Source organism: Lytechinus variegatus, chromosome 18, assembly GCF_018143015.1.
Source record: "Lytechinus variegatus isolate NC3 chromosome 18, Lvar_3.0, whole genome shotgun sequence".
Classification (NCBI taxonomy): Eukaryota; Metazoa; Echinodermata; class Echinoidea; order Temnopleuroida; family Toxopneustidae; genus Lytechinus; species Lytechinus variegatus.
The window spans coordinates 2,872,089-2,899,090 of record NC_054757.1 but is presented as its reverse complement, the minus strand read 5'-3'; the positions used below and the strand labels follow the sequence as shown (position 1 = coordinate 2,899,090).

Here is a 27,002-nt window from a genome sequence, read left to right as displayed (position 1 = left end):
CCATCACTGGGACCATCAATACCACCACCATTACTTCTCTTACACCATCAAATTAATATACCACTACCATCACCACCATCACTGGGACCATCAATACCACCACCATTACTTCTCTTACACCATCAAATGAATATACCACCACCATCACGAACACCACCACCACCAGTACTACTACCAAGATAAAGATTACCACCACCAACACTACCACTACCTGCTACTGTCACTACCACTACCACCACCACTACTACTACCACACTACTACTACTACCACTACTACTACTACCACTACTACTACTACTACTACTACCACCACTACTACTACTACTACCATTACCACCACCACTACTACTACCACACTACTACTACTACCCCTACTACTACCACTACTACTACTACCACTACTACTACCACTACTACCACTACTACTACTACTATTACTACTGCTACTACTACTGCTACTACTACTACTACTACTACTACTTCTACTACTACTTCTACTACTTGCTACTACCACTTCCACTACCACTACTACTTCGACGACTACTATGCCAACTACTACTACATATATTCTTTTATTAATGATTATAATCTTGTAATTTTATAAGATTGTAAATAATATATGCAACACTCAAATGAAAAACAATACACCATATCTTCAAATAGTGTCACACTCATAGCATTGCTTTTTTTTATTATTTTGAAACACATTTAACAATTTTCTTCTCAGTTTAAACCAGATATAAAGCTTTTTTTTCATTAGACAAGGAACAAAGATTACAAGAGGGCTACATTTCCCTGCAATTTATCTTTATCAAATTAAAAAAAAGATATGTTGTAGTATAACATGAACAATAACGCATTAATGGGGCTGTACAGTCAGCATTACATGAGGACCAATATCTTAATTCCAGATTAAATATATAGGCCCATATTCTGCAAGATGAAAACCAGAGTTTGATGGATGTTCAGGGGCGCAAATCAATAACTTTACAATCCTATGGTAACTACCATGGCAACAATTATCAACTGCCAAATAAAACTGAGGATTTCATGTAATCACCACTGAATAATTGAGTTGCCATAATTTTATCCTTTCTACAACAAGGCTCTGGGGCCCAAGAAAGGCTTCCAACTATGCCAACTTTGCCATTATTATTACTACCATGGAAACTTTGATTGTGATTGCAGGTTGAGCCGTGTTACCATGGTAGTTCTCATCATGGCAAAGTTACTATAGCTGCATCCCTTTATGAAACCAGGCCCCTGGTCAACCAAGGATGTTTGTCCGAGACCAGTTTCACAAAACAATACAACCCAGAATCATTTCATAAAACAAAGTTATTTTCTGTTATTATTTTTTATAAGCTACTGAAAACCGTCACAAAACACCCCTGGGACCATATGAACAACCCATATAGAGATGTGTGTTCTAGAATTAACACTAGTTTCCATGGGTTATAAGGTTTGAGAGTGATTCTCTCTATTACTCACAGATACTCAAGGACTTTCACTTTGATTGAAGCAGCTAAAGGGAGAAGCATGGCCAAGATGGCAAGAGAGATGGGTACAAGAGACTCTCAAGCAGGCTATCACCTTTAAAAATGTACCCTGAACCATTTTTAAAGCTTGATTTGCAGAATATGGGCCTTTTAAATGTAAGGGAGATATCAAGTGATTATCAATGTTTTTTTTTCTTGATGAAGTTCATATATTTCATTTCTCTATGTGCAAAGAAGTGATTTATGTAATTGAGGTATCTCATCAAGAGTCAGTGCAGTGTCTACCCTTCAAGAATCCAACAAGAAACATTTTGGCGTCAAACGGCAATACCAATTGGAAAGATGCTGTGAAGAATTTTTAATAAAAGACATTACAAAGGCTTTTGGTGAGGTACCTTAGTCATTTTTTGTGCCACAGATGAAATAGCCAGATTTCAACATGTAGCATTATCTCAAAAGAATACAAAATAAAAGCTTTTAGTTTTTTTAACTTCAATGTGTAAATTCAGGTCACGGGATATATTACATAGAAAGGGAGTGGTACAAATTATGTTTATAAAATGGTAAGAAATTACACTGAATATAGATGTATGGGTATAATGCAATGTCACTGTTCACATTACAAAAATAAATCTTTACCGTACTAGACCAACATCTACACAATAATCTCCTGAATGAACAATGCTTTAAAACGTTTGGCGATGCTGATGAGAACGGACCTCTTCACAAGATGGTGCTCAATACATCAACTGCAACATAGAAAATTTAATGACATCGAAAATTGGCTGGATTATTCACTTTCCAGTGTAAACAAAAGTTCCAACAGAATTTCCAGATCAATAATTCTTGGCTAAATTCAAATAAAAAATAATTAAAATGGAGGAACTAAAACTGAATACCATCTATTTTTGAACAAAAAAAAGAGGAAAAGTCAACATTGGTGCTATACACTTAATACATATAAATCTTGCTTCAAACATTGAATATTATTGACTTTGGTAAACAGGATGGTAAAAAGTTGTGTACAGCCGTGTAGACCAACCAGGCATACACCATAACACAGGTCTCCTTTCAGACACAGGAAATAATTGCCATGTTGCCAGGATCATATAGACATGACATGGTATGGTCTGATGGAGAAGAACAAGGATTTCATGACACATCTAAATGGGCCTTCAAAGCTAAGCCTTCAAAAAGATAACTACCTTACATCATTTGAAAATAGGCTAACAGTTCAATGTGTTGGTGAAAGAACGCCCTCAGCAAAACATTTTTGTACACTGCATCATTACGGAAATGCCCTTATGCAACGCACTTGCACATGCTGCTAGGGGAGTTTTCGCATGCATGTGATGCGCAAAAAAGTGTCATGTTAAGGGCATTTTTGCACTGACACGATGGGTTACAGGCTACTAATATCTACATGGAATTAATTCTCTCTTTTATAACATAGCTATCATGGACAAGATTTATTGTTTCACATACAAAAAGACGCTGATGGTATAATTACATTAACAAAATCTTAGCAACAATAAAGTTGTTTAAAAACAGTTAGGGTTAAGGAAGGAAACTAGAATAGATTTTTATCAAATGTGTCGCAGTGTTTTTAGGTCAAGAAGTAGTACACTGTACACCCACACATACACAATATAATCTCCAGGAAAGTAATAACGGAGTTTCACAAAAGATTTGCAGGATTGGTTGCTAAAATTGGTCTTAAAGTATAGCAAGCCAAACATGCCACTAGCTGTTTCCACAACATAGGTGGAATCGAAGAAAAGTCAATTTCAGGTCGCAAAATCGATCATAAGTGCTGCAATTAATTGTAAATTTGCAATTGATCGCTGGTCAGCTTCATGTATGATCAACAATCATAAATTAATTTGTTTCGGTTAAAATTGATCTACAACTTGTAAACTTGCTACTGGTTTTTGCAATTAATTGCAAATATTTTCTTGCAACACCCCCAGGCATAAATCTGTAGAATTTAAATGTTCATAAAAATGTTCATTACATCAGTGCTTTTGATGATTCAGAGTTTGGTGAAAGCAAACATTGGAACCATAGCTTGTCATGGTTGTTATCAATACCGGTCAATCTTGGAGCATGTTGTGAGAAATTTGTTTCGGTTGTTGTTCAAAACTACATGTCAAAAAGGTTGATTTTAGTCTACATTACAAGGAGCAGTCCAGAAGTGAATCACAATTGCATCTAACAACAGATTTTGGGACCGAAAACCAATCTTGCAACATCACCTTGGTGAAACATATTCCAATTTGTTTTGAAGATTATAGCTCATCTCTGTCTAGCAATACAATAAGACAGACGTATATGAAGACATTAAATATTCAATTCCATTCCCCCCTTTTGCTCTCTTCCAAAAGCAAATATCAAATTAACTCTCAATATACACAACATAGAAAACAATTTCATTTTATGACAAATTCAATAATTTAAAACGCAGCCAGACAATTCAGTATCTTCTGACGCAACACATCTTTTGCTTGTTTTTCTCAATAGCTAGATAAAAACGCAGCCACTAAATTACATCTCCTCAGCAACAGGCTGCTTCTAATATACGCGATAACAATATATCCATTTTAATAGTTTGTAGTGAATAGCCAGTTCGTTTACTTTCTCACCAAGAGATGATTCAAAATTGATAATAACCAATGCAGTCTGATTTCTTATCACTTCTATTCTGTTGTACTTATCTACGCTTAGTTTAGACTGCTACAGTTAACACACAATATTGAGAACACATAGCTCATGAAATCATGTGATTAGTACATGTACCAATGTGGAGTGATTCCAGATAATGTAATGATCCACATAACATAGTCTGGGCCTTTTGTCAAAATTTCCATTCATAAAAAAAAAAAATGGATTGGTATTAAAAAATTGCAGACATGTTCATATCAGATTATTGGCCTCATCAACAACCTATTATCATTTTCAAATGAAGCAAGTAATTGATTACGATCCATTCTTTTATTTAAATAAAGATATTTATCATAATAGATATGAGAACATGTTGTATTACATTTAAATTTTTTGCAAAATCCATCATCAAATCATGTTCCTCTATAGATGTATTAGCTAATTCTGATGAAAAAAAAAATGTTTAAAAATGGAGAGGAAAAAAACACACACAGGAATGATCTGTCTAAACAAATTGTTTTGGAGTAATAATGAACGGTTGCCCGCAAATAGGCCATATCTGTGTCTTCCAGTTCCAGCCATTTGATGATTCTTAAAAACAAGACTGATTTCTTGGAAAGAGACTATAATGGTAACATGTTGGAACTACCGTTTTATACACATCTATTTACTTGAAAGCAAAAATCGTTCAAACTAGTCAAAAGCAGCCCAGCTCAAACTCTAACCACCACAAATGAGAAATATGAATGGAGATTGCATGTGGTGAAAGCCAGTAGAGCATGCATGAGCAGGTTTTATGCCTTTTTAGCTCTGAAGAGATGACATGTACATGACCATAAAGCATTCCCATTCTCGTCTGAGACCAATATCTACAATACATGAATATCGTTTAACAATCTTAAATTCCTCACGGCTCTGTCTTGAATTCCTTAATTTACCAGTATATTTTTAAATTCTCCCATTGTGTAAATGGAGGTGAGCCGAGCATGGAATCCCACCGAAGAAGGCCCCAATGAAAACTGTTTCTGTATCGGTCTGGGTATGGGGGAGGGGGGCTTTCACAAAGACTGGTTTTGACTACTATTGCACTAAACTATGGAAGGCCACCACTCGCTTTCATCAGTAATTCTCAACGAATACGCATAACATAAAATTGATGGTCACGCATGTCTAAAAATTAGCATTATTTATCCAAAGGTTAATTGTTGATGGGAACAAATTTGTTTGGATGCGTAACCGTGATGATATGCAAATTATTTTAGAGAGACAGATGATCAAGTTTAAAGAAATGGTCTTAACTGGTGTGCCATTGTCGAGTGTTGTTTCTTGTCCAGGTGAATCTTTGTGAACCCCCCCCCAACTGAAGCAGTACACCCCTTAATACCTGCATTTCTGCTAGATGATGACCTATATATGTAATTAGGTTGGTCTAACAAGTAGACTAACAATCACTTCATCAGCCGGTGTGAGAGTGAAGTCATCATCTGTCAAAAGAATTCAATATCCGACCATTTACATTACATGCCAATATTTCTAATCTGAAATTGAAGATCAGAGGCCATATACTAGGTAAGTAGACCTACAATCATTCAGAGTAGCACAACAGGGAGACAATTTTTACCGTCAGGCAGTGCCCCCTTTTGATACGAGTCGTAAGGTTTCCTTCAGAAATGGACCAAAACTTGAGACTGTAAGTGCCACTCAGGTTTTATGATTTTCTCATGACTTCTTCTCTATTGTGACAATGCAATACACAAAATAAGTAATTCATGTAGGTAGTCAGACTATGCCGTTATAGGGCTACTGAATTATAATTAAATAGATGATTGATGAAGTCCTGCACTCCATTCTAAGTACACTGAAATTGATAAATTTAGCTAACAGCATTACTTTGAGTAGCAAGCATACCCTGATGTAACAAACAAAAAGTAGGGTACATTCAAAATTAATACTAATTTGATAATGAACCCATGAAGTTCACATTCTGCAACATATCCTTCTACAGAATTAAAACTTTTTGAACAAATACCCCCCCCCATGCAGAAAAATTACAATCTATAGCTATAAAGAAGAAATCATGAGAAAAGTTGAAACTCCAACTGGAGGATCATTTTCAACTGGATACCATGGTGATCCTGCGGTAAGGTATAATTTCCACTACCCTACCCAGCAAGATGGATCCAATATTTGGGATAAGATGATGAAAGGGAATTTTTAAGTCTAGAGGAAGTAGTCCGGTGTGCGCCGTGTGACGTGTGGCTCGCCTCTTCTAGGAGCAGGGTCAAATTGCAAGCTGAAGAATGAGAAGTGGAAAGAAAACATTGAGCATGATCCCTAAATCTCATCAATACTAAATCTTTAGGTTGTGGAGAGGTATGATGATAATTACTGAAAATATAATTCAAAATAAACAAGTTCTGATCATGAATTTGAATAATGGAATACACTATCTCACAGTGATTTTGACAGGCCACTTGCAACGACTTAAGATCTAAAATTAGCCCTGGCCCATGGAAATTGACTTTCATTTTCTTCTTCTTTTCTATAATTTTTAACCTTTTTATATCTAGTTATTTAAATTGTATTTTGGTATTTACACTGTACAATGCTTTTAAGGCCAAACTAAACAAATGATGGTGATGATGATGATTAAGATGATGATAATAAAAATAATAATGAATGAATTGATACTCACAAGGAATACTTCAAACCGTCGTCCAATTCCATGATCGCTGCTTGATTGCCGCATCGGTAGCAGTAGTTAGGGGCACTGAAGATGGTCACTACGTTTCTATCATGGCACCAATTATAACCCTGTTGATATAAACAATTAATGAATCAAAAGAATTAATAGTTTGACCGCGCATGTTGGCTCAGTGGTAGAGCACCTGCCTCGCGAGCTGAAGGTCATGGGTTCAATCCAAGGCAGAGTTATACCAAAGACTTTTAAAAATGTAACCTTCTGCCTTCGGGTCAGGTGCTCCTCATTTTTAAAATGGAGAATGGTAATAATAACATTGTTATGCACTGATAAGGGGCTGAAATTCAAAGTCTACTTCAGCAAAAAACACATACATGTACCTTTTTATTATACTTACAGAAAGACATGTGACATCTCTCTCACTTTATCTCTTTGACAAAAACTAAATGATACTTAAGGGCTATTTTCACTTTAAAGTTACTGACATAATATATTTTTTTAATTCATCAAGAAAGATGGAAAAAATATAATTATTCAAAAGAAGTTTTAGCATCCCAATATGGTAGGTAGAAAGGCAATATAAACGTTTTTAAAGGGTTTTTTTTTACTGACAGTTGATAGAATTAATGAAACAATGAAAATTAAAATATTTAAAAATCATCAGCATATCACACAATCTAATCTTTATCAATCATCCTCATCATCATTTTTCTGGGAGTGTTCTCCGAAGCAACTCATCAGTAATTTTCAATGACTAATTTGCCCTTAGCCAATCGGATGCAAGGATTTCAGTAGCTTATAACAGTTGTCAGTGATGAATGAAATGCTTACTTCCATGACAAGCTGGTGAGCCCTGGAGATGAGCGTGAGTCCGTTGGTGTGATTGAAGGTCTCCGAGATGTCTTGACCAAAGGTATATCCAGCACCACGTGGTGAGATACCCCAGCCACCTCTATCATCGGGATCAGACCAGAGCAGATCACACATAGGTCCCTGTAAACAAATGGAGAAACATCAATCAAGTTATTCATAAATTAAGGCTCAATTGCTCGTGGTGAGATACCCCAGCCACCTCTATCATCGGGATCAGACCAGAGCAAATCACACATAGGTCCCTATAAACAAATGGAGAAACATCAATCAAGTTATTCATAAATCAAGGCTCAATTGCTCGTGGTGAGATACCCCAGCCACCTCTATCATCAGGATCAGACCAAGCAAATCACACATAGGTCCCTATAAACAAATGGAGAAACATCAATCAAGTTATTCATAAATTAAGGCTCAATTGCTCGTGGTGAGATACCCCAGCCACCTCTATCATCAGGATCAGACCAGAGCAAATCACACATAGGTCCCTATAAACAAATGGAGAAACATCAATCAAGTTATTCATAAATCAAGGCTCAATTGCTCGTGGTGAGATATCCCAGCCACCTCTATCATCGGGATCAGACCAAAGCAAATCACACATAGGTCCCTATAAACAAATGGAGAAACATCAATCAAGTTATTCATAAATTAAGGCTCAATTGCTCGTGGTGAGATACCCCAGCCACCTCTATCATCGGGATCAGACCAAAGCAAATCACACATAGGTCCCTATAAACAAATGGAGAAACATCAATCAAGTTATTCAACAATCAAGGCTCAATAGCTCATGGTGAGATACCCCAGCCACCTCTATCATCAGGATCAGACCAAAGCAAATCACACATAGGTCCCTATAAACAAATGGAGAAACATCAATCAAGTTATTCATAAATCAAGGCTCAATTGCTCATGGTGAGATACCCCAGCCACCTCTATCATCAGGATCAGACCAAAGCAAATCACACATAGGTCCCTATAAACAAATGGAGAAACATCAATCAAGTTATTCATAAATCAAGGCTCAATTGCTCGTGGTGAGATACCCCAGCCACCTCTATCATCAGGATCAGACCAGAGCAAATCACACATAGGTCCCTATAAACAAATGGAGAAACATCAATCAAGTTATTCAAAAATCAAGGCTCAATAGCTCAATTTCTTATCCAATCGTAGACGATTAAAGTTGTCAATTGAGATTCCAAATAGTTTGGACATGTACACAATCAACTCAAATTTTTTTTCTTTTCTTTTATTATTCATATTGTAATGAATCAATTGAAATGATAATTGCTGATGGATATATGTTACATTTGTTTTCCCAAATTAACTGTTGCCAGTTTCAGTTGTACTCTTTTAATTCATGTTTCTTTTATATTCTTATGCTGACCTGGGGGTGTTTCACAAAGATTTAAGTACGACTCAGTGTCGCACTTAAATACCAAGTTGCATACGGTATGAAAGGCTTGATCGCATTGGTCAGATCCTGTCATGAGGACGCACACTACTGCGTATCTATCACTAAGATCGCGCGTTGGATATCATGTACGCATCGGCATTTAAGTGCGACTTAAGTCATACTTAAATCTTTGTGAAACACCCCCAGGATGGAGGTAAAGGGGTGTGGGAAGGACAGGGCATCACTGGATAAGTCCTGTCGATCAAGCTACATTTTGTGCTTAAGGGGGTAATCCAGACTGAAAATAACTATATTTAAATAAGTAGAGGAAAATTCATCAAGCAAAATGCTGAACATTTCATCAAAATCTGATACCAAACCAGTCATGAATATTCAATATGTGGGCTGATGTCATATCCCCACTTTCTTTTTTTTTCTTTTGTAAATATTGAAATCATAAATATGTCATATTTTCATACATTTAGTTGATACATTTCCCCTTTAATAAAATAATTTGCAGCAATTAACATCTAATGCATTAAATCAGACGAATATCCATTTCTTTTTATTCTTAGAAGATAAAATCTAAATAAAAAGATGATTTCCTGTGCAATAAAATGCAAATGAAAAAGCAAAGATATATTACCTCATCAATTTGCTTGTTGAAAATTATGAAGACAAGGCCTTTAGGCTTTTTATATAGCAGCCTACATGTAGCTTTATATATAAGAAAGAAATTTAACTTGATAGCTTTCCGATCGAACAAATATATTCTCACAAGAAATGGGTAACACCCAACATTTTCACTCGAATGTTAATGTATATTCAATATGTTATACCCTGGTCACACTTATTCGGAATCAGCAGGAATGAAGAATTTTCAAAATTTGTGCCACATTCGGGAGGGAATTTGAAATTTTCACTACTTTTGCAAAAATGTCTTCCTTTTTTTCGACATGACCGGGTGACTTCTACTGCCAAATGACGTTACAACAGCAGCTGGCCGCGTTTTATGCGATTCGGTTTTCTCTAGAATGCGATCAGAATGCCTCGAATGCTCTTAGAATGTCGTAAGAATATTTAGAATGCAGTCACAGAGCACTCAGAATGCACTTCGAATGTCGTTCGATATTTCTCCACTTCGAAAGTTTTGAACATGAGCAAAACATTCGGGCAGGTCACAAGAATGGACCCGAATGTCTGGAATGCACTCAGAATGCAAGTCAGAATTTTTAGAATGCGCTTCGAATATCCAGGAATGTACCAAGAATTTCATTCCGACGGCATTCCGGCTCATTCCGCCTCTAGTGTGACGGGTTTTAGATAAACCAATATAGACATTTGGCCAATAGATTGCTTACTTCATGCGGTACTTCTTGAAGACGATCAAGAGCACGGATATGATCTAGTGTGTCGATTGAAGGTGATAGTCCACCATGTAGACAAAAGATCTGCAAAGCAAAATAAAATGTAATTGTTATTACCTCTATAGGGGAAGGAAAATCTTAAAAAAAGGAATTGCTATCATTATTCATTCATCGTATCCATTTTGCAATTAACAGATTAAATAGCAGTTTGCCGTCTAATTTCACGATCTACATGTACATCACCTGATTGCATCAGTCAGCAAAATTGTGTTTTTCATTGATTCATGCCATATTTTTCCTTCTCCCTCACTTTTACATATGCATTACCAGGTTGTTAAGGTTCAATAATACAAAACCAAGTAATGGTTGAAGTCTCCTATCCCTTCATTCATAGAAGTTTATAAACTAATCATGTTCATGCTTCTTTATTGAATGTATCTATATTAAGACAAAAGATGAGATAACAGAAACAATAATTTCAACTGAATTCTAATCCTGAGTAATCTAAGTTATCTAAGTTCAAATATTACTACAAACTACAAAGTATACATATTACTCAGAACAATTTGAAATCCTGATATTACTCAGACTTGGAGACAGATCATCATACAGCATGAACTGGGTTATTGGACTTTAGACCCAATATTCAATTCATCACAATAAAGAGTCTAAATTTAGAGAATGACTCCAATATCAAAGTACAATAATGGCTATTGCGCAAGTCACATGGTGACACAAATTAACTTTTTGTATTATGAATGAACTACGCAATCAAGTAAACAAATGCTATACAGCAGTCAGGAAGAGGAAGAACACATTTTATTATTTTTACTCCTGATTTAAAGACTTCAAAAAATTTGTCTTCAAAATATAACAATGGTTGCATCAAAAGAAAAAACAACAAATGGTTACATTTGCCTATGCACTAGGACTAAAAAAATCTGTTCAACTTGAGAGAGAATCTGGTCAACAAAAATTGCTTCAAATCGGGTGAATATTTGAATTATAAAATGAAAGATTGACTTATGCAAGTTTAACCTCTAATTTGCAAGCATACACTGCATGTAAACATATATTTCTATAGTACAGAGCTGAAAGGAGGTGGCCCATACATGTGTTATACATTCTATAGTTTCTAACTTATGTGATTGACCAAAATCTTGATAAGAATTGACAAGGATATATAAAAATTTGTTATAAATATTGAATGAGAGAGATGAATCCTAGCATTTGATACAAATGTGAACTAGAATTCTTTGTTCTGTCAAGGCTTTGACCCAATGTTATCGCGGGAGAATAGAACCCACGCTATCAACAATACTTCAATCTTCCCATTGATCTTACCTGTCCATCTACCAGTGCTGTTAGTGGTAAATAATCAAACAGATCTGTGAAGTACTTCCAAACATTAGCATTACCATACTTTCGTAGGCATTCATCGTAGAAGCCGTATACTTGTGTGATTTGCCGGCTTTCGTGGTTCCCTCTCAAGATAGTTATTCGTTCCGGATGCCTAACCTGTATTGATCAGAAGAAAAAGAGAAACTTTAATATCTAATAATAATAATAACAGTATATTTACATGTACCCAGAGTAGCCACTTCAGTTCCAAAAACTGTTCTCCCAGCGGGCCCTGCTGTTATTATTACCTGACTAAGCTAGGCTACCGATTCAGGTGCACACAGCTTTTTGAGGAATTATTTCCTGCCGGTACCCATTTACCTCACCTGGGTTGAGTGCAGCACAGTGTGGATAAATTTCTTGCTGAAGGAAAACACACCATGGCTAGGATAATAACATTTCATGCACATACATGTACCTGCCAACCTTGAGAGCCAAGAAATAGGAGCAAATTACTATGAAATTTCCAGAAATAGGAGCATTCTTAAATTTCCTTTTTGACAGTTCATAAAAATTAACATTGCAAAAACTCCGGTGTTGATTTATAACCAGCCTGGAATCTACATAACACTTCCCTGCTGGAATCTACAATGTATATACCGCTATGTCCAACCCGGAGAAGAATTGAAACACCAGTTTGGAATCAAACCAATGCTGTTTTAATACTTATTGGTGCTGTATAAACACCTATCTGGTGTTAGACCCAAACCAAACTGGTGCGTGGTGCTGTTTAACACTTCTCTGGTGTGGACATATAGATTCCGGGCTGGTGGAAAATCAACAATGGAGTTTCTGCAGTGTGATACCTTTTAGGTTACTCAAAAAAAAATGATGGAATGATCAGCATATTTTTTCACCTTCATACTTGTTTGAGTATTTTGAGAGGCACCCCCAAAACGAAGGACATGTATACTGCAGTTTATCATTTAACTACATCCTTATTCCCCCAAGGAAAAAACTAGAAATGATATAAAGAACATGTGTGCATGGAAACAAGATATCACAGTGCAACAGGATATTAGTCATGCACAGTTTCAATGTGAGGGATCTATTTCATCAAAATGTTTCTTACATTATGTACACTACTGTCAGAGCTCCATCAAAGGACTTGTCTGATGTTTAATCTGATAGGATTCATCCAACAGTCACTATGCTTCTCAGCCAGTCAAAATCAAGGAAAATTTTCAGATATGACACCTAATTAGATAAATATACTGATCAGCCCCCCCCCCCAACTCATACATGTAGGGGCTTCTTTCTCTTATGTAATAAGATGTACCATGGATGTCAGGGAATAAATTTTCTGGTATCGCATCGCAATTTGCTCCACATTTTTGAAAGACTGCTATGCATAGTCTTTTGTACAGCATGTTTTTACATAGGACTGTGCTTTACTTAGTTGAGAGCTTTTCTCTTATGACCAAAAAATGCTATTCAGATTTGTAAAGCAGAATTATTCCCTGGATCAGGATGTGCAATATTCATGCACATGTATTGTAACTTAGGTTTTCCATTTTAAAATGCAAAATGGAAATTTTTAAAGGAATCTGTTACTTCACCATGGGAATATAAATTACATATGGAACAAGTGTGTGTGTGTCCCACAATGTGTGTCAGAGGTACATGTAACACAGTGACATTAACCTTAGAGTGAAATACTATAAAATGAAAATTTAAGAACAAGCACTTATTGTACCATTACAATAACAACAAAATATCTGTCCTTTTGACCCCTAATCATTCTCATAGACACACATGTGATTACCCAAGGACCATGATGCAGAAATAAAGATATGAGAGCAAGTTGAACAAAAATTTGACTTTTTGACCCTTATACACGTATGACCTTTGACCCAATCATCCTCATCTACACATGAAACATGTGGTATTATATGTACCAAAGCCTGGATCATAAATGTATGTACCAAGTGAACACATAATTGATGCAGAAATAAAGGAGAGCAAGTTGAATCAAATTATGACCTTTGAGTTGACCCCTGGATGGCCTTTGACCCCATCATCACAATGGACACACATGTCGTACATGTACCCAAGAATGATATGTACCAAGTGTAAACACAATTGATGCAGAAATATTATGAGAGCAAGTTGAACAAAACTATCATTTTTTTAACAGACCAACGTACAAAGTAACATGAAAAGTCACTACTACATGTACATGTACGTGTCGGTCTCTGGTGAACTTCGTTCAGATGAGACAACAGGAAAAGTGGCTACTTAGTCTCTCCTGAACCTAGTTCAGGCTAGAAACAAAAAATGTTGGTAGTACATTAGCTTATTACATAATATGCTTATAAACATCCACTTGTTCATCATCTACATACATGTATGTAATCCAGCCCCCCCCCCAAAAAAAAAAAAAACCCAGAAACATCATTAATGTAGGATTTTACTATCATGTCTTCATGGCATGGTGATAGTGATATGTACATCTATAAACTGAACCCAAAACTTGTGACATGTGGAGTCCAACCCATAAACAGACACATAGTTAAAATGAACTGCACTGTACATGTATACGTTGTACTCACACATGCATACATACATGTACGTTGTATACATGCATATTTGTGCAGAATACTCAAATGAAAAAAATCAACAAATCATGTCTAAAGATGATATAAATAGTGTAAATGTACGTACCTTTAAACAAACCAAAAGTGTGACAGTTTCGACTGAATAGTAACCTCTATCTACGTAGTCACCCATGAAAAGGTAATTTGTGTTTGGTGAACGTCCTCCTATACGGAAGAGTTCCATGAGATCATGGAATTGGCCATGAACATCACCGCAAACTGTGACGGGACATTTCACTTCTTGTACATTGGATTCTTTGCTGAGAATTTCTTTGGCCTGTATAAGATGGAAAAAGAAAAACAAAAATGTGTAAATACTAAACACAGAGCTCGACATTAGCAGTGGCCCGGGGCAACTAAAAGTGAGAGTCGAGCTACCAAAATTCTGTAAAAGCCAACACTTGGTGGCCTGATTGGGCTACCCAAGTTTTGATAAATTGTAATGTTTTCTATTGTTTCAGGGCCACTAAGTTTGCTTTGCGGGCCACGAAATGTATGAAATTGATGATTCTGGTTGACCGATCGTGCCACCAAGAAAAAAAGTTAGTGTGGAGCCTTGCTGAACAACTACAACTAATTGACCTTATTCAATGTGAGGACTGTCATCTCAACATATCTTGAAAATCTACCATCAACAGAAAAGCAACTTCAGAAATTCAATAATATCAAACAATTATATCCACATAAAATTCATCACACTTTCACTATTTGATGGGGTGACCATAATTTGCACACATTTTTAGAATTATCATGAAGTTGATTTTCAATAAAAAAAAATTCTCAATTCACACAAAATTAATCAAAACCATAAACACCAAAGGGAAGGCAAGATCCCAAGTCAAATTAGCTTGACGGAATTATTTTAATTCCAAGACGCTCGACTAGTGCGCGCTCGGCTGAAAAAGCGTCATAAAAATAGTGTGACTTAAATTTGCGCAAGGTAGTTTTGCAAAGCTTTCGAAAATAAATCAAGATGTCAAAGGTAAAATAAATAAATGTATCAGATGGAGGTTAAAATGCCATAAATTCGGTTGGTACGTGTATAACATTTTACAAAGTAATTGGAGACCTCTGCGCGCTTGCAAATTGGCGAAATCTCGAAGCTTGTCGAGAAGCAAGCTTTTTATTAACCAGACGCCAGGCGCAATTTTGGTCCCGATTCAAAGGGTTTGGCGCCTGGTTCCTCCGAAAACTAGTATGACGGGCGCCAGAAAAAAATCACAAATTGGCGCCCATTACACTACAGCAAAAATGCCTAGTTGACCCTGCAATACATGCACTTTGCTGCACACCCCAGCTACAAAGTTTGGTTCTGTAACCCGAAGGACTGTAAAATTTCACATTTTACACAAATGAAATGCTCTTATTACATATGCCCATATTTCCTAAAAAGTGGTGTAACTCTGTCATTTGTAAGTAATCAAAAAAGTAATTATCACTCCTTTCTTGGCCCCAAACGATCGAGTTTCGAGTAAAAATCGTCTGCATCAACACACACTAAAACACATTGGGGAGTACATTGCAGTCCCATATGCATTTGTGTGTGTAGTTGTATGCTGATAAAGTTGATTTCTTATGAATTTAGATCTAGGTATCAGTTTGAACTAGTTAGTTTGAACCAAAATGAAACAGACTTTTTTTAATTACACATTCCTTTCTTTCCTTCCATCATCCTTTCAATCAATTCTATCAATCTTTCATTATGTTTCTTCTCTGTTTCTGTCTTTCTTTCATCATCCTTTCATTAATCTTACTTTCCTCGGTTGTTGGATCCAACTATTTCTTTCTTTCCTAATTTCTTTCATCCTTCCTCTCAATTTCACTCTTTCCATTTTCCTTTCCCTCAGCTCTTTTTATCTTCTTTTCCCATTCATTACATTTTCTTGTCTGTTTCTCCTTCCGTTCATCCATTCATTCCCATCCTTCATTTCTTTTCTCCTTCCTTTATCTTTTCCCCTTTTCCCTCCTTCCTTTTATTGTTTTCATTTCTTTCTTTCATTTTCTTGCCTTACTTGGATTTCCATCCCTCCTTTCTTTCTTTGCCTTCTTTTCATTCAATTTTTTCTTTTAAAAAGTTAACTCTTTTTCCCATTCACTTTCATTTTCCTTTTTATTTCCTTCATTTTTATTTGTTTCCCCTCCCTTTCATCCCTTCTTTCTATTTCATACTTTCATTTACGTCCTTTCTTTCTTCCTTCTCTTTCTTTGGACCATTTTCCTTTTGTTTCTTTCATTATCTATTCCTTTCTTTTTCCCTTTATTATATATTTTTTTCTTTCCTTTTATATCTTTATTTTTTGTATTTTGGTCATGGCGGACAAAATAATTTTTTTTTTACAAAGGTACACTAAAACGATAGTCATCTTTGAATTTGAAAAAAATACATTAACAGAATTGAAACATTCTCCTCCTCCTTCTTCGCCTAAATACAGTTGATGCGCTGTTGACAGCGTCCAAACTGACTGAATTTTCCAAAAAAAATTTGGCTCCTGGTTCCACCAATGTGGTGCTTGGTCATCCAAAAAAGTGAACAAGGAGCCACTTGCCTTCACATGTGGCTCCTGGTCCACACCGAGTTAATAAAAAGCTTGCAAACGTAGTGTAGCCTATTTAGTTAACAGCATTAGGCCTACTGCAGTACCGGTACTGGCCTTTTTAAGGCTTTAACATGTTCAAGTCACCACTCCATTCACTGCCGTTTATTGTCAGCGGTGGGGATGCGACTTATTTCAGGATAAGGCCGTACTGTATTGTAAGTTAGGCGGCTACTGTAAATTCAGTGAGATAAACCCGGACTTGTATGGTAATACTAGTCTATTTTAATAGTCTACAGACTAACGTTACACCTAGGCCTACACACTCTACCGTACGTGTGCATCAGAATTCAGACTGTGTGAGGGGAATGAAAACGAAAAGCCGCCGACCGGTACTGGAGTGGAGGCATTCGACTTACCTTGTCGCAAATGCGTTTTACTTCACTCTCCTGCAGCTGTTTGCAGTCGTTCAGCTGCTCGATAAAACCATCTAAATCTTTAGTCAAGTTAGTACCTAATCCTTCTGTTGTCATTTTGGTATCTTCAATTTCCTATGCTGCAGAAACACATTTAATAACCCAACAACTGCAAATTATTACGGGAGGAATGTATTCTTCGCGTTGAGTGTAACTGCGATAACGGCAATTCAAACAAACATGGCGGAGACCGGTGACCGCCGTTCCCTCTGACGTCATTGTATTTATTAGTAGTCTTGGAATGGAGTCCAGACTTGGCCTATTATGTGTCTGATATGACCTTGTGAATATCCTAATTCTATTGAAAATATATATGTGTATGTTGTTAATGCAGGTATAAGAAGCAATTAAAGGTTATAAACATCGGCAGTGGCGGATCCAGGGTGGGGGCACATGCAGCGGACCCCTGCCCCCCCCCCCTCCTTTGGGAGGCATAATGAAATAGGACCTATACCGTTTTACTCTTTACTTTTGAGTGAGGACCTTTTTTATCTATTTTTTTTTTTCTTTGCTTGTCAAAATTTCCGCGGACGAAATGACCTTTAACTTTAGGTTGCTAAAAAATGCTTGTCAAATTTTCATCGGGAAAATGTACCCCCCCCCCCTTGGAAAATCCTGGATCCGCCCCTGAACATCGGTGTATTGGCGGTAGGAGGTTTAGGGTGCATGGCGCTAGGGACTGCTCCCCTTCTGTCTTAAAATTTCACTCCAGATTTTATCTGTATAAATTGAGTTAAATTTACGCGCAAAAAGCTGAAAGGTGAAATTCTCATCACAAAGCTCAAAAGCTGATGAAAATAAACGAAGTTGTTGGATTTTCACTTTTAGTTTATATTTACGATATTTATACGCGCTTCCAAAAGACTTGGATAAGTTGGCTACATAAACCCGGCTTTCTAATCTTGGCGGTCGTCAGTACAGCTCAAACACAATTCATGGAATTAAATGGATGGTCTGGGTTGAAAATATTTATGTCCTAATACATAGGGTAGAATTCACTGAGCAAATTGCCGAAAATATCATCAAAATGGGATAACAAATAACAAAGTTATTGAAGTTTAAAGTTTAGGAATATTTTGTGAAAACAGTTGTCGTATATATATTCATTATGGCTGATGATGTCACATCTGCACTTTCTGTTTTCTTATGTTATGACATAAAATCATGTTTTTTTCATTAGTTCATAGTTGTGTGAATGATATCTCTCCCTTATAATAAAGCCAGTTGCAGCAATAAATATCTAATGCACTAAATCAGTTGTCAGTCCAATTTTTAAAGTTCTTGGTGGAAAAAATTTGAATAAACCTAATTTCACATAATAAAATACAAAAGAACAAGTGGAGATGTGACATCATCAGCCCACCTAATGAATATTCATGACGACTGTTATCACAAAATAATGCTAAACTTTAAAATTCAATAACTTTGTTAATGTTATCCGATTTTGATGAAATTTTCGGTATTTAAATTGCTTAGTGAATTTTACTAGCTCTATTACATACTTTTAGCCCGGACCATCCCTTTAATTCCTATGAGGTACCCATTTATACCTCTCGTTTACATTGTGCTGCTGGGTCGAGTGCAGCACAATGTGAATACTTTTTTTTGGTGAAGAAAAATACGCCATTGCTGGGATTTGAACCCACGACCGTCTGTTTCAAAGTCAGGAGAGTAATCCAGTGGGCCACAACGCTCCAACACGTCTATCATGATCTTTGCATGTTATTATGAATATGCAATGAGCAAGTTGATGATGTCACGGTCCTCATTTATTCTTGTATAAAAGAAATCTTTTTTTGTGTGTGTGTCCACCGGGAATAAAAACAATTGGATCACTGATTTAAAGTGTACAAGATAACCTTTGCTCATTTAATGTTTAGGAGGGACATAACCTACACAGGTAATATGGAAATATGATAATGATTTCGTGTAATTACATAAGAAAAGGGAAAGTCTGTGGGGGAGATATCCGGACGGTTATGTCTGCTTTCGCAAAATCTCTTGGAGGCATTTTTAAAGGTCAAGTACACCCCAGAAAAATGTTGATTTGAATTAATAGCGAAAAATCAAACTAGCAGAACTTTGAAAATTTCATCAAAATCGGATGTAAAATAAGAAAGTTATGACATTTTAAAGTTTCGCTTAGTTTCACAAAACAGTGACAGAAACAGTCGATAGTGTCTCTCATTCACTACTTTTGTTTTTTATCGTTTGAATTAAACATTATTTCATTTTTTTTCTTTACAGATTTCACAATAACATGAATAAGGGCCAGCTTGACTGAAACATATTCTATTAAACAATGCTGTTCAGGGAGTAATTAATCGTTGTCTCACCTGACAATGAGGAGAAAATTAGAATACAGTATAATAAAATACAAAAGAATTAGTGAGTGTATAACGTTTAGTGAGTGTATAACGTCATCAGTCTCATCATTTGCATACCGGCCATGCATGATGTGCATATTGAGCATAACTTTAAAAAGTCATGACTTTCTTATTTTCCATCCCATTGTGAAATTTTCAGTGTTACTTTTTTGTTGGAATTTTCTCACTTTACTCAAATCAACTTTTTGTTCGGGTGGACTTCAATATTTTGTTTGGAATAACAAAAATAGTACGCATGTTCCAAATCAAATCAGTGCACCATTATAAGATTTTAAGTTTTGATATAGCGAACAATTTTCTAGAATTATCAAACTTTTTATTTAACTTTACAACTGATGACAAAATATGAAAAGGATGTAGTGTTGCTATCGGGCTGCTTTGGAGGAACAATGGTCGTCATTATAGGGTCTGAAAAGAAAAACTAGAGAACGAACCAAAATGGGGGGGGCAGAGATTGATAGATAAAAAACGAGGGCACCGGCACAAGTACTGCACTCACTCCGATTTATTTCTAATTGGTCATATGCCAATTCGTCTAATTACCAACTCGTCTACTATCATTTGGTCTACCATCAATTCGTCCACTATCCAGTGGACGAATTGATGACAGACCAAATGATGCATTTTCTTCCACTCACCATTTCGTCTAATAATGGTGAGTGGAAGAAAATGCATCATTTGGTCTATCATCAATTCGTCCACTGCATGGATAGTGGACGAATTGATGATAGCCAGTTGGTCCAATAGTCCTTTAATCCATAAACCATTTGGGTCAAATTGGAGGCCCTGAAATGGATAAGTGTTAATTGGGCGAAATGAATGAAAAGAAAACGGGTATCAGACCAACTGGTTATTAGATGAATAGACGAACTGGTAATTAGAGGCGAAGTGTTTATTGGACCGAATGGTTGTTAGACGTAATGTTGATGGACGGCCTGGCATGAGACTGAATGAAGGTAGATCATGTGATGAGTGGACGAGTTGGCATTAGACGAATCGGCAGCTTACCCTCACCGTCGTACAGATGGAGGGGGAAAGGGCAATTGGGTCCCAGAATTTGCACCACCAAGAAAAAAATGGAGAAAAGAAAGGGATAAGGGAAAATATTTTATGTTGAGTAGTAGCAAAATGTTGTCACATTATTGTATTTTTGTAGTAAAACGGCCACATTTGCACTTGAAGGGCGCCGAAAGATTGACAACTCTGTACATTATGGTATTTTAATATCGAGTTTAATGATTATATGGTTTAACTTCGAAAATTATATTGCTTTCAAAGGTCTCTGAAATTTGAAAATATCGCCCTTGAAAGTACTTTTCTTTTTTTCTTCGCTCGATCACTTGAGGAAAGAGTGTGCATGGAAGGGCGATTCGGGAGAGAGGGGGTGGGGGACGGAGGGGAGGGGAGTGTGCAGGAGGGGCGATCAGGGTGAGAGGGGGTTGTTCAGAGAGAGGAAGGAGGGGAGAGCCACGGAGAGTGTGCTAGCCTCTTGTCGAGGCCCTGTCGGCTGCTTTCCGAGCGAACATGGCGAAGCAGCAAGGCCTAATTCGCTTCGCGAATTAGGAAATCCTTGCTTCCCTCGGGAAGCAGCCGCCATGCAGACCCTCGACAAGAGGCTAAGAGTGTGCAGGACGTTAAGAAAAAGAGAAGAAAAAGAATAGAAAAAAAGGAATGGAAAAGGAAAAAAAATATGATAAGCTTTGAAAATGAACAAAAGCTGTGGAAAAATAGTCAATCCTGATTGGTTGTCAACCAAGGAAAGAAGAAGAAGTTAAGGGTATAAAAACACTTATTTTTTTTTAAAAAGGTGGTTTTGAAAGACTGGTCAATTGTCAATCGCGGGGTCAAACGTATTTAGGGTATGCACTCACTCATTTCCTCACGTCTCGATTTCGGTAATAGTCTTCTCTTTAATATACCTAACTCCAAAATTACCCGACTTCAAAAACTTCAGAATTCAGCAGCTCGCATTGTTTCTCTGTCAAATAAACGCGATCACATCACTCCTGTTCTTAAAGACCTCCATTGGTTGCCCATAAAGGATCGCATAGTTTTCAAAATTCTACTTTTGGTCCATCACATCATCAATGGATCCGCACCCGATTACAACAAATCTCTTATACACCACTATCAACCTGCACGCACACTGCGATCATCCCAATCTAGTCTCTTGCATATCCCACTATCTAAAAAATCCTGGGGCGATCGAGCCTTTGTTCATGCCGGACCAGCCCTGTGGAATTCACTACCACAGGAGCTGAAGAACTCAAACTCTGCAACATCTTTTAGGGGCAACCTAAAATCGCTTTTGTTCACCAGCATGCAGGTACTAGGTTTGAAGACAGTAATTTTTCCTCATTTTTAAATTTGCCCTCTTTTTGTACTTCTCTTAGTTCTCTTTACTTTTATGTCTTACTCTCTTAAGCGCCTTGAGCATTTAATCAAAATGGAAAAGACGCTATATAAATTATATGTATTATTATTATTATTATTATTATGTTGTTTTTTGTCCAAAACTTGTTTTTCTGAGACAAGCCAAACGTGTTTAGGGTATCATTTTTCCCAAAGCTTTTGCCTCCTCGTGTCTGAAAAGTGTGCAGGTTCTTCCTGATTGTGGTATTTTAACCCTAACTGCATGCACTGCATGGGGTGTTCGCAATACCCATGAATATAATTTTGTCAATTTAAATATATTGTTAGCAAGAAGACAAAACTTGTTTGGGGATCATATTCTGGCGACAACTTGTTCAGGGACAAACATGTGTTAATGAATCTCTCAAAAAAAATTGTTGTGGGGGTTATTGTGCACACAGAGAAAAACTCGGTTAGGGGTTGTCAGTGGAAATAATTTGGCCGCGCGTGTGTACAGCAATATATTTGACTCCCCCCCCCCCCCGGAGGAGCGATCAGGGAGAGAGGAATGGGGGAGGGCCGGGGAGTGTGCAGGAGGGGCAATCAGGGAGAAAGGCGGGTGGGGGTATATAGGAGAGAGGAAGGAGAGGGGATGGCCGGGAGGAGGGGCGATCAGGGAGAGAGGGGGTGGGGGTGGGGAGAGAGGAAGGAGAGGGGATGGCCGGAGAGGAGGGGCGATCAGGGAGAGAGGCGGGGTGGGGGTGGGGAGAGAGAGGAAAGAGGGGAGGACCGGAGAGTGTACAGAAGGAGTGATCAGGGAGAGAGGGGGGTTGGTGGGAGAGAGGAAGGAAGGGAGAGTGTATTGAAGATGCAATCAGGAATAAAGAGGGTGAGAGGGGGCGGGGTGGGGATGGAGGGGAGGGGGATGTGCAAGAAAGGCGATGAGGGATAAAGTTGGAGGTAATTGTATTCATTAAAATAATACACCAATAAACGCGGTTTACCCAATCAATGAATGATATAATTCTATAATTTTGGAAATACGCTCGCTCATGCATATAAAGACAATGATGAAGAAGTTATTAATCAGTTTCATTCTAAAGATTAAACAGTATTTACTTACAATACTCGTGTGAAAACATTTCGATATAGCTATTTTTCTATATCATTTATGGAAGACTTTGCTCTAACCAACACTGTCCAATTTAGGAGTTCATGTATCTACATAATATTTTGAATGAAACAAATTGTCATTATTTTTGTCCACAGGAACATCACCTTTTCATAATTATATTTTATTATCAAAAGATAATAAAATATTGAATGATTAAAGGTATATTAGTAAGTTTTGTTAAAATACATGCTAATCACCGTTTAAAAATCACAAACTTATCTTGAAAATTTTGCCAAGTTCAGAAAAGAAAATACGTATACACAAAAATTAATATGATTCATTGCAACAATTAACAAAGTTATACTAAGTCAACAGATTAGAAGGAGTGAAAAGTGTACAGCGAGAGTATACACCAATTTCGCGGCTTAGTGTCGTTTTTCATGGTAATTTAGAACTGGGGCTTCAAGTATACCTAACAAAAGATAATGTATGCACCGACATAGCCATGCACCTGTCTAGTTACATATATATATACCATTGAAAATGTTTTTATTCGTTTTTTTTGGAACCCCATCTCCATTTTCAGAATATTGAAATGCGCCCCTCGAGTCCACGTTTAATTAAAGACACTGGAAATTAATTGAAGTTCCCAAATATTTTATTATATATTTGTTATTGACAGATCAAAATCGATTATTTTTAGATTTTTCATGTTCGTAATTCAATTCAATACAATTAAATTAAAAATGGGCGATTCCACACTAGAACTTCAAAAATATCATAAATTTCAACATACTTTCAATAAGTCATAAGTAGTGTAATATTTTACTATGATACCTAAATTTTATGAAAATTATGAGTTTTAACCAAAAGTGAAGACAGATATAGTTATTTTGGGGAGAACAATGGAATTTAAAATTTTCAATAATTTTGCTCATTGAATAGTCAAGTACAAATTCCACCTGAAACAATTATTTGCAAAGCAGGAGAAGATTGAAAATATTGCAGGTCAATAGAATAATATATCATTGATGGTTCCAAATAATATCTACAACATTTTCATGATCCATAATAGGGGCAGCCCTGATTTTTCCGAACCTATTTTTGGCAATGTCCCGTACGACACATGACAATGCAAAAGTTTTTCCTACAATTTTATTTTTGATGATGCAATTTCATAAAATGAGTTTCTCTTTGTTTGACCCATGGGTGATCGATTTATCCCATAAGGATCTAATTACCGCCCTTCATTTTTCAATTATTGTCCTATTAAAAAATGTCCCGTACGACACACGCTGTGTCGTACGGGACATGTCCCGTACGACACACAATATAATAATGCATTTAATTGCAGGATTTCGATTCAGAAACCATAAATAGTAGGCATATTTAAATTCATTTAATTGATTTAACATAAAGTGAACTGAAAAAGTACTTTGTTTATCTCCATAGAACATGAAATAGGTGATTCTAAACATTTTAATTGATTTCATGTAGGCTTATTCTTTTGTGAATCCCTTCAGCTAAACTGGTGATTTTCACTGATCAGAGCAGGTTAATTTCTTTTCATTGAGCATGAAAAGAAAACTTTTATAATTATTTCAACCTAGCCTGGAAGATGACTTCCTCTTGCATGCTAATGTGGAATTATTATAAGATGTAAAAAAAATACATATCAATCATCATGATCATCTATTTGGACTTCCCTTGATGATCACTATTTTTTATATAAAGTATTGAAACTCCTTACTTTTTTCAAGTTGTAAAAAAAATCTGGAAAATAGGACAAACCATATGGTTTCATGAAATGCAGATGGATTTGAAAAAGCAGAACCGCGTTTCTTTAGAAAAAAAAAATTGTGACCAAAAAAAAAGCAAAAAAGTGACAGTTGTGACATATATCATATAGATATACATTTTATATAAAAAATCATAACATCATCATTTTAGCCCCATAATTTATACAAAGTTTCATTCATTTATTGTTTAAATAGTGTTTGGAAATCATCAATTAGTTTCCTAAAATATAACTTCACACAAACCTGAAGTTTTTCAGCTCGTAAAAATGCTGTGAACACTTGTACATTTCCCGTCATTACATATATTGCTCCCAATTGTATATATTGAGGTTACTTAACTGTATTGTCCTGAATGACTGCTTATTAAAAGATTATTCATAAATAAGCAAGAATTTAGGGGTAATGCTCCTTCTGATTGATAAAAAGTTCATGTTTATTTATTCAGGCTGCCCAGTACAACACGCAAGTGCCTGTACAACACACAAGTGTCCCGTACGACACACAAGTGTCCCGTACGACACACAATTGTCCCGTACGACACATTATTTTGTTTATGATATATTGACAGAAATATTCACCTAATAGCGGTTTCTAACCTAATGAATGTCTTAGTTTGATGGGATTATCATTATCATCAGCCAAATAATGTGATTGAAGAAGTCAAAGTGACGTAAAGTAAGAAAGTTTGGCTTCAATTTAGAGATGTCCCGTACGACACATTTTGAATGTCCCGTACGCCACAATGTTCTCGAAAATTATAATTTGCTTTATTTATTCATGAATGTTTATTTTGCTTTCTTTTATAAATGTGTTTGTTCTTGGGTAATTGAGTGTCAATTTGAGTTCAGTTTCTATGAAATTTATCTGCCCAACTCACAGACTTTTGAGTACAAACTTGAGGTTTCTAAAAAAGCCACTTTTTCTGCGTCCGTACGACACATTACTATTTTTCATCTGTATTATACAGGATGTGAATTCAAGTCATGTTAAGTCTTGGTTTTTCTTACACTCTGGTAGTAGTTGATGACCACCTATAGTTACTGGAATAATTTTTGTTTTTTCTTGTCAAAAACTGTCAAATGTTCTCTAAATGTCCCGTACGACACGTATGGAATCACCCAAATCTGGTCTTTAAAGGAGAATGAAACCTTCGGAACAAGATAGGTTGTGTGAAAACAGAAAAATCAAAGAAACAGATCAACGAAAGTTTGAGGAAAATCGGACAAATAATGAGAAAGTTATGAACATTTGAATATTGCGATCACTAATGCTATGGAGATCCTCACATTGGCAATGGGACAAAGATGTGTGATGTCACTTGTAAACAACCCCCCGGGGGGGGGGGGGGGCACTCAGTATATTATGCATAGTGGGTATGTGCCGCGGAGGGGACCCCCATTTTTACACTCAAATTTCCGTTCCAGGGCATAGCATTTTTGTCTTGAGAAAAAGAACAAAGAAAGCCGCTCCAAAGCATAGCATTTTCTTCTTATCGAGAAAAAAGAAGAAATCCGCCTCAAAGCTTCGCATATTTTTCGTTATGCCGTTCCGGTCGCATTGATCTGCTACAATGAGCTGTAATTTTGGTGAAAAGCGGCCGCAGAGCACTGTCCGACCATCGCTTCTGCGCGAGCGCCCCGCCGGCTGTTCCGACGGGCTAGCTGCATCATACACGATACGTACTCACACGCTGGCGATCCGTTCCAAGGACCCCCATTTCCACAAACATTTGTAGTTCCAAAGCACGTTTCGAGGACCCTCCTTTTTACAATAAGCCCGCTCCAAGGCCCCCGTTTTTTTGTCTCGCCCGCGGCACACCCCCACCACTTTTTCGGTTGAGTGCCC

At 36.7% G+C, this 27,002-nt stretch overlaps 1 protein-coding gene across 3 annotated transcripts; it reads right to left on the bottom strand.

Annotated features, from left to right (window-relative positions):
* Nucleotides 1–660: 660 nt before the first annotated feature.
* On the bottom strand, nt 661–17,717 carry LOC121431767 (serine/threonine-protein phosphatase 2A catalytic subunit beta isoform). 3 transcript variants are annotated; one of them, XR_005972159.1, is made up of 8 exons: nt 17,449–17,717; nt 14,563–14,772; nt 11,842–12,015; nt 10,492–10,581; nt 7,693–7,854; nt 6,856–6,974; nt 5,740–6,453; nt 661–5,567 (listed from the first exon to the last, which is right to left on the bottom strand). XR_005972159.1 is itself a non-coding variant. In XM_041629467.1 (8 exons), exons 1-8 carry the CDS (start codon nt 17,560–17,562, stop codon nt 6,381–6,383), a joined length of 942 nt encoding a protein of 313 aa, XP_041485401.1. In that variant the 5' UTR covers nt 17,563–17,717; the 3' UTR covers nt 661–6,380. The 3 variants fall into 3 exon arrangements, 2 of the variants coding, with proteins under 2 accessions (XP_041485401.1, XP_041485400.1); XM_041629467.1 differs by adding an exon at nt 7,934–7,976 and having other exon boundaries at nt 661–6,453; nt 7,693–7,811; XM_041629466.1 differs by having other exon boundaries at nt 661–6,453.
* Between the last annotated feature and the right edge of the window lie 9,285 nt (nt 17,718–27,002).